Genomic DNA, 10000 nt, shown 5'->3' with positions numbered 1-10000 from the left:
AAAATAGTTATTAAATAAAAGAGAAATAATTCAGGGAATTATTTTAATATTAAAGAAAGAAATAGAAATTATTTTCAAGCAATTAATAGAATATAAATTTTTACAATAATTCCTTAAATATTTTTAAAATAAACAAAGAAAATTTGATTCCCTTATTTTGTTGAAAACAAAAATAATAACAACAATATAATAATAAAAATTATTATTTATTATAATATAAAAAAACAAGGAATTATTTTCAGCAATTATTTTGAGATTTTTAAAATAATTCTTTGTCTTGTTAGAAAATAATAAAAAATTGATTAAAAATAAAAAAAACAAATTTAATTTTACTAACAAAATTTAGAAATTATTACCATATTATCAATTTAGAGAAGAAATAAATTAATAAATTACAAAAAAAGTTATTAAATTAAAGAGAAATAATTTAAGGAATTTTTTTAATATTAAAGAAATAGAAATTATTTATTAAACAATTGCTTGATTTTATAAAAATTAATACAATATTAATTTTTTACAATAATTGCTTAAATATTTTTAAATTAAACAAAGAAAATTTGATTCATTTATTTTGTTGGAAACACAAATAATAACAATATAACATATAATAACAATATAAAATTCCGATCATCAAGCTTAACTCTAATCGAGAAAATTAATATAAAATTAAAAATAATTATGTACTAAAATATGAAAATATATATATAAGGAATTAATTTCAGCAATTATTTTGAGCTTTTTAAAATAATTCCTTGTCTTATTAGAAAATAATAAAAATTTGATTAGAAATAAAAAAACAAATTTAATTTTACTAACAAAATTTAGATATGATTAAAAAATATTATTAATTAAGAGAAAAATTATTAATTTAATTGTATAAAAATATATAGTTTTTAAAATAATTTCTTGATTAATAAGAAAAGGATAACACGGTGTTCTTGAAACAATTTTAAATGGAAAGTGCTTACACCTCGGAGATTTTTGATGATTCTGAAACTACAATGTTTATAGATGAGAAAAATCAAAAAACAAAAAAAATCGCCGGAGCGCTTTTGAATTAAATCGCGATTTAAGTTGACATTTTTAGTGGTTGTTTAGGTTTTAACGATTTTGCTTAGAAACCACGTCAAGTCCTATCAAAATGCGACTGAAGAAAATGTTGTAGCTATGAAAATGCTCTACAAGATTGACCTTTATGGTATTCTCGTCGGTTTTACTGTTTTTGAGATATAGAAGTTCAAATTGGGACAATTCAAATTTAATTTAATTCTGTATCGCCCCTTATAAAACAATGTCATGACTGCAAATTCCCAACTTAAACTTATATATCTAAAATAATGTTACAACTTAGGATAAGTTACTTAAGCTAGTCTTGTAGAGAATTTTCACAGCTTTAAGATTTTCTCAGGTCCCATATCGATAAGACTTACCGTATTCAAGCAAAATCGCGAAAAACTAACAAAAAACCTAAAAATGTAAACTGAGCTTCTTTATCTCAAAAATGGTACAGGCAGGGAACAAATGATAAGCGTCACTCCTCTAGAGAATTTTCACAGCTACAATATTTTCTTTAGCTCCATTTCGATTGGACTTGCGGTTTCCAAGCAAAATCGTGAAAACCTATAAAACACCTAAAAATTTGAATTTTACCCGCGATTTATTTAAAAATCCCTACAGCGATTTTTTCTTGTTTTTGGATTTTTCTCATTTATGAACACTGCTGTTTCAAAATTCACAAAAACTTTCCCTGTGTAAGCGGTTTTCATCAAAAGTTAGTTAAGGCGCACCCTTCATAACATTGTTTTATAAGGGGGCGATGCAGTCAGTGCATTGTCCCAATTTGAACTTCTTTATCTCAAAAATGGTAAAAACTACGAAAATGTCATAAAAATCGATTTTGTACAGAATTTGCATAGCTACAACATCTTCTTTAGTCCTATTCTGATAGGACTTGCGGTTTCTAAGCATAGTCGTGAAAACCTAAACAACCCCTAAAAATGTCAACTTAAATCGCGACTTATTTAAAAAGAAAAGAATTAGAAAAGAATAAAGTTTAAATGTACAAATATTTGTTTACAATATTCCTTAAATATTATTAAATTAAAGAACAATAATTTAAGGAACTATTTTAGTCGTCTAAAAATTAAAAATGATTATCAAAATAGTTCCTTAACTTATTACAAAATAACATAATTTTCATGAATTAAAAACATTATTTTTTAAAAAACAAAGAATAAATTAAGAAATTATTAAAAAAATGATATTGAATAAAAGAAACATGATTTAAGGACTTACTTGAATGAATATTTTTTATAAACAATTCCTTGATTTTTTTAACAAATAAAAAATTAATTACAGAACCGTAAAAATAATTTTACAAAAATGTCCAATAATATAATTCCAATTCAAAGAAAATATTTTTAAATAGCCATTCAAGCTATTGGAAAATAATATAGATTAATTTTAAATTAAATTTATGAAATAATATTTAAATATAAATTTTTAAATAATTCCTTGATTTATTAGAAAATAAAGTTTTTTTTTAATAATTCCTTTACTTTTTTAAAAAATAACAAAATTATTATTAACAAAATTTTATACAACAAAAAGCACCTAAACTTTTTTCTTTAATAATGATAACAGAAATTGTTTGTTGTAATTTTATATAAGGCCAGTTAATTTCGTTAGTAATGAAATAAGTGAGAGAAAATTATAAACAAGCTTTCCAATAAAGCACTTTGACTGAACTTTACGTAACCCTATTTCTAATATAAAAATAAAGAACACATGGAACCTTTAAAATTCCCGCCCCTTAATTCTCTCTTTTAAAATAAAAAATAATTAAAATTAAAGAACACTTCAGATAAAAATCTTAGCATTGTAAGGCACCTGAAAACCAAAATAAAATGAATCTCTTTCTCAATATATATCTCTCTCACCTTTCACTCACACAAGAAATCCTCCGTTCAATACCTTCTTTAAATAAAAAGAAAGCATCCACAATTCACAAGTATTTCACACACACACAGAAAATTCACAGTTACACTTATATGAACACAAGGCAACACAAGAAGAGCCTGACTCACAAGAAACACAAATATATACACACACCCACTCAAGATAGAGAAGAGAAATAAATACACTCCATGTTTCTATCTTTCTTCTATTTCATAAAACGAATCTTAATACAGAATTCTATTATTGTTGTGTCAGAGATAAAGGGACTTATACTTCACACTTAAATATTATATATGTAGGTATGCAGAGAGTGAGAGGGAAAATTATTTCTTACTATCCCCTTAAATATGAAGCTTTACTGATATTAAAACAATCTGATAATACAGATAATATCAATCTCCTCACTTATCTCTGAAAATTACTTAAACAAAAGACTTAAGCAACAAACTTAAAACACCATTGAGTGGTAATTCTCAGTGGGAACTCTCTCTTAAAAAAAATTACGGATGCCAAATAAAGTCTTATAACGAAGAAATAGAAAATATCCATCATTCTCAACAAATGATATTTAAATTAAAAAGAGAGATAAAGGCAATTTCCATAGAACAGCAGTCTCCTCAATTAGCGTTGATAAATATGTACTTAAAAGTAAACAAAAGACTTAAGCAACAAACTTTAAACACCATTGAGTATTTCTCAATGAGAGATGGCAATGACTACCACTCTCATGATTAAAAATAATTTAGGTCTACTGATAAGTGTATAGTTAACAAAGTTCAATATCAACACTAAACAAAATACGTAATTTACTTCAGGTTTCCAGATATTGTAAATAATTCTTTACACAAACAACCAATTTTTTTTGCGGAACAGTCAGTTCTATGATATTTTTATTTTTTACTTTTATTATTCTCTAACCCTTAAAAAAAATTGTCAGTAACTACGTTGTCTAACACAACTCCAACTAAATACCTCGTTTGTAAACAAAAAAGCCAAACGTTAACCAAATACATTAAAAAAATTGAATAAAATCTTTTTCTTTACCAATTTTTTGCGAAAAAAATATAATTTATGGCAACTATATTTGTTTTTTTCCCCCTTCTTCTCGTTTTCGATTGTTTTTTAACAAAAGACAATTATTTTCTATCTCATAATCAACATGTAGATTTGGGCGGTCCCTTCTTTCCGGGCGGACCCGAGCTATGGCATCATCCGTTAGCCTATTCGGCGGCAGCCGCTGATTTGCCCGGAGCAGCAGCATTGCAACATGCCACATTAGTACATCCGGCACTGCATCCTCAAGTGCCAGTACGCTCTTATCTTTGACTAAATACAGATAAAGTTATGGAACAGCCTATGCATCAAGTGAGTATTTAAAAACCCAAATTTTTAGATACCTATTTATTGCAAAAATTATTTTTTTTCAGACTCAAATGACCATGCCGCAACATCATCAAACAACCCAAGCTATACATCCATCTATGCATATGTCGGCTGCAGCTGCCGCCGCTGCTGCTGCTGGTTTGGGCCCAGGTGCACCCGGTGCATCGGGTCCAACCGGTGGTGCACCACCATCGGGCGGTCCACACGCACATCATCCTTTTTTATCAAGTCCCGCTCTAGCGAGCCCAGTTGGTTCTACAAATAATGCAACGCATCCGAATAATCCACCTTTGGCTGCCAATGCACCATGTTCGACATTGTTTGTAGCCAATTTGGGACAGTTTGTGTCTGAACATGAACTGAAAGAAGTTTTCTCTAGGTAAGTCATTTAGAAAAATGTATTTTTTACAATTAATTACATTTAAATTATTGTTTAAAAAAACGTTGAAATTTCGACACAATCACACATACACACGTTTTAAAGAAACTGTTAAATGATTACAAATTGCACTTATTGTTGTTGAAAAAAAAACAAAATGAACACACAGACACAATTCACACACATTTCAAATGTCCAGTTCTTTACAAAACTATTTATTTCTTACATTAGAGAATTTGGCAGTTAAATGTTTTGAGAGAAAGGAATAATTCAGCAAACTTTGTTGTAGCTGAATATTACATCCGTTAACTATATGAATTGATAACTCTATGAAATCTAACTTCTTCCAATATCGAACACCACAAATATCGACAAAAACGTCTTAATCTTCTGCAAAAACATCAATTCAGCTAAGTTTTCCTTTGCTGAATACACCATAATACCATTCAGCTACACTAATTAGTGCAAATATCGACAAAAGGAAAAATGTTCATTTGAATTACCTCAATTCGGCTAAGGTTATCTCAGCTGAATATGCTGTAAAGCTGTTCAGCACAGCTGAATTGTAAGAATATCGCCTAGAAACAATAATTTTAGATACAAAAGCACAATTCAGCTACGATTTTTTTAGCTAAATACAGCAAGAAGTAATTCAGCTAGGCTGAATAGTAGAAATTTTAGCGGATGAAAACAATTGCATGTGGAAACCCCTAATTCAGCTTAAGCTATCTCAGCTTAATATGCCACAAAGCATTTTATTTTCTTGGCTGAATTACACCAATTTTACAAAATTAAAAAAAAATGCATGATTCAGATTTGTAGTTAGCTGAATAGTACAATTATCGGCAGAAAAAGTTTTGAATTTGTGCAAACACATCAATTCAGCAAGGGTTTCCTAAGCTGAATACACCAAAAGTAATTCAGGTAGGCTGAAAAGTGCAAATTTCAATGGATGAAAACAATTTCATGTGAAAACCCTTAATTCAGCTAAGGTAATTTCAATCGCATAGGCGAATAGTATACAACTCAGAAACGACTTTCTAAGCAGAATTTTACCCTTACAAAAAATTCTATGTTTTCCATTGCTGAATACACTTTAAAGAAACTCCGCTTAGCTTAATAGTGCAAATACCGACAGAAGAAAACAATTTCATGTGAAAAACCTTAATTCAGCTAAAGTCGTCTAAGCTCAACATGCTATAAAACAAATCCAGCTAAGCTGAATAGTAATAATATCGCCTAGAAATAATAATTTTAGATACAAAAGCTCAATTCAGCTACGATTTTCTTAGCTAATTTCTACTGTTGCACAAACTCTTTTTTACCCCAGCTGAATACACTCTCAGCGAACTCCGTTTAGCTTTTTTTTTGATAGAAAACCTCAATTTAGCTACGGCTTTCATAGCAGAATTGTACTCTTACAAAAATTCTATGTTTTCCATAGCTGAATACACTTTAAGGAAACTGCGTTTAGCTGAATAGTGCAAATACCGTCAGAAGATAACAATTTATTGTGAAAAACCTTAATTCAGCTAAAGTTATCTACGCTCAACATGCTATAAAGCAAATTCAGCTAAGCTGAATAATAATAATATCGCCTGGAAATAATAATTTTAGATACAAAACCTCAATTCAGCTATGATTTTCTTAGCTAATTTCTACTGTTGCACAAATTCTATGTTTCCGTTAGCTGAATATAGCAAATTTCGACATAAGAAAAAAGTTTCATGTGATTTACCTCAATTCAGCTAAGGTTATCTCAGCTGAATATGACATAAAGCGATTTAGCTAAGCTGAATAATAAGAGTATCGCCTGGAAACAACAACCTTACACACAAAACCACAATTCAGCTGCAATTTCCTTAGCTGAATTCTGCTCTTATTCAAATTCTATGTTTTCCTTAGCTGAATACACTAGGAGGGAATTCCTCTTAGCTGAATATAGCAAATTTCGACATAAGAAAAAAGTTTCATGTGATTTACCTCAATTCAGCTAAGGTTATCTCAGCTGAATACGACATAAAGCGATTCAGCTAAGCTGAATAATAAAAAGATCGCCTCGAAACAATAACCTCACACACAAAACCACAATTCAGCTGCAATTTTCTTAGCTGAATTCTACTCTTATACAAATTCTATGTTTTCCTTAACTGAATACACTAGGAGGGAATTCCTCTTAGCTGAATATAGCAAATTTCGACTGAAGAAAAAAGTTTCATTTGAGTTACCTTAATTCAGCTAAGGTTATCTCAGCTGAATATGCTATGAAGTGATTCAGCTGAGCTGAATAGTATACTATTGTCCTTAATACAATAACTTAATACACAAAACTTCTATTCAGCTACGATTTTCTTAGCTGAATTGCATAAATGAGCCTACATTTTGAAATTCCACATCAGCCCGTTAACTGCCAAGTTCTCGCAAAGCAAACACCAGATATTGTTATCTTTATTTTTTATAACTTTAAAGAAAAAACTACCAAACTAATTACATAAATTTAAATATTTTTTATGTTGTTCTCTTTAAAAAACTAAATCTTTAAACAATTAACTCTGTAATCTTTATAAAACCAAAAAACAATTAAACAATCACCATTACCGAAACAATTACTTATATATCTATATAAATATATTACCACCAAACCAAACAATCAATCAAAAAACAATCAAATTATTTGCACAGTATGCCTGGCTTTTGTCGCCTACGAATGCACACAAAAGGTACGCACAATATCACCACTTCTACTACCACTTCCAACACCATCACCACTTCTACTACTACTTCTATTACCAATACCAATTATAATAATACAACAGCAGTAGCAACAGCCAATGGCAACAACAGTGGCAGCAACAATGACAAACATAATTCCACAACAGCCGGAGCAACAAGTTGTAGCACAAATTCAGCGGCCGCTTTCACTGGAGCACAACAGCAGCAGCACCAGCAGCAATATTTTTATAATGGTGGTACCTCACCATCTTCATCATCATTGTCCTCGGGCTCATCGTCATCCAACAACAATGCCAATCATCCTGTGGCATTTATTGAATTCACAGATGCCTCCAGTGCTGCAGCAGCCATGCAACAGTTACAGGGTAAATATTTACTATCATCGGATCGTGGTTCAATACGCATTGAATTTGCAAAGAGCAAAATGATTAATGATGGCAGTGGCAGTTCCAGTGGGCAACATCATCAGCAACATAATGTAAATGCCAATGCAAGTCAGGCTAACAAACTTTTAAATAGTATGACCAACATAAATGTTGTTGCCGCCGCACCACCACCACCAATACCACCCCAAGCTACCATGACTCTAATGAATGCCCCAGGTTCGTCGATGTTATCGTCATCCCCTGTCAGTGGTCCACAATTGCTGATATTGAATGGTTATGGCAATCCGACAGGTTTTGCAACAGCTACCACAGCAACACATCAGATTATGTTGCCGCCACCACCACCACCTGTTACAGCTAACACGGGCCAGGCTATGGCAACACCTCAATTTATGAATCATCAACAACAGCAGCAGCCACAACAACCATTTCAACCGCATAATTCTGCCACCACCACTACCCTTGGTCCCATGGCTACCATAACAATGCAGTTTAATAACCACCATCATCACAGCAACCCGAATAACAATAACAACAACTGCAACAACAACATTAATAATAATAATAGTATTGCAACTAATACCATTGTTAATAGTAATCGTTCAAGTGCACCACTACTACCACCAATACCACAACCACAACCAACACCATTGCAACCACAGCCTACTACTGTCGTTGTCAATTCACTACAGCACCAACTTCATCCAATACAGCACCAAAATCATCTCTTTAGAGACGTATGTATTGTCACTTTGTATCTCCTTCTATGTGTTTTTTACTCTCTTTTCAAAGAAACAAAATTGTGTGTTTTTTATGTTGCATCAATGATTTTTGTAGCTGAATGACATTTAAATTATTTCAAAAGTTTATTTGTGTGTTAATTTTGTTAATTCAGTTTTTGTTTTGCTTGCTGAATTGCATTGTTTGGATGCTAAATGTGAAAAACATATAAATTTTCTTAGGAAATTACTTTAATTTTCATTTTTTCACCTTCAATTGTTATGCTGAATTCCATTTCTCCTTAGCTGAATTGCATTTTTCTATTACTGAATGAAAGCAATTGTCCTTAAAATCCCATTTTTCCATATAAAGTGTAGTTTTCCTTATTCGTTTGTTTTCTTTATGTTTGCTGAATAATATTTGTTCTTTGCTGAATATAATTTTGGTAGCTGAAATGAATTTTTTGTTTTATGAATGTGGAAAACATGTACTTTTTCTTATGAAATACCTTTAATTTATATTATTTAGCCATTAATTGTTATGCTGGATACCATATCTCGTTAGCTAAATATCAACTATTTTGCTGAATTCCATTTTTCTATTGCTGAATGTCACCTAAACTCCAGTTTTTCATAAAAAAATTCATTTGTTCATTTTATATAGCTTTCATGATGTTTGCTGAATAGTATTTATCCTTGGCTGAATACCAATTTGGTTGCTGAATTGCATTTTTGTTAGGTGAATGTGCGAAACTAAAAACTTTATTGCTCCATAAAAATTTAATATACTCCAGACTTCATAAGAATTTAATTTGTACTATTTGGCTTTCAATAGATATGCTGAATACAATTTCTCCTTAGCTGAATATCAATTTGTTCGCTGAATTACATTTCTCTACTGCTAAATGTAACCAAATGTCATTAAAATCCAATTTTCTATAAGAAAATCATTCGTTGATTCTAGTTTGCTTTTAATATATTTGCTGAATAGCATTTCCAATATGCTGAATACCAATTTGCTAGCTGAATTTTCCATAGCTGAATACACTTTAAGGAAACTGCGATTAGCTGAATTGTGCAAATATCGACAGAACATAACAATTAATTGAAGAACCTTAATTCAGCTATAATTACCTCAGCTGAATATGATATACAGCAAATTCAGATAAACTGAATAGTAATAATATCGCCTAAAAATAATAATTTCAGATACAAAACCTCAATTCAGCTACGATTTTCTTACTTCTTCTACTGTTGCATAAATTCTATGTTTTCCTCAGCTGAATACACATTAAGCGAATTCCGTTTAGCTGAATATAACAAATTTCGACATAAGAAAAAAGTTTCATGTGATTTACCTCAATTCAGCTAAGATTATCTCAGCTGAATATGCTATGAAGTGATTTAGCAGAGCTGAATAGTATACTCTGGGCCTTAAAACA

General features: G+C 30.5%; 1 protein-coding gene across 1 annotated transcript in view; it reads left to right on the top strand.

The window, feature by feature from the left end:
* Positions 1 to 10000, top strand: part of cpo (RNA-binding protein) — a gene marked incomplete at its 5' end in the record, with an annotated part of 262756 nt that overhangs the window by 242584 nt on the left and 10172 nt on the right. Inside the window, 5 exon segments of the mRNA XM_073958618.1 lie at positions 4124 to 4323; positions 4386 to 4720; positions 7403 to 7440; positions 7537 to 7555; positions 7700 to 8593. Of these exon segments, the coding sequence (XP_073814719.1) occupies positions 4124 to 4323; positions 4386 to 4720; positions 7403 to 7440; positions 7537 to 7555; positions 7700 to 8593 (1486 nt within the window).

This window comes from Musca autumnalis, unplaced genomic scaffold, assembly GCF_047663935.1.
Source record: "Musca autumnalis isolate F117 unplaced genomic scaffold, ASM4766393v1 scaffold_1, whole genome shotgun sequence".
Taxonomy (NCBI): Eukaryota; Metazoa; Arthropoda; class Insecta; order Diptera; family Muscidae; genus Musca; species Musca autumnalis.
The sequence above is the reverse complement of the archived record's forward strand: the minus strand, read 5'-3'. Positions and strand labels throughout refer to the sequence as shown.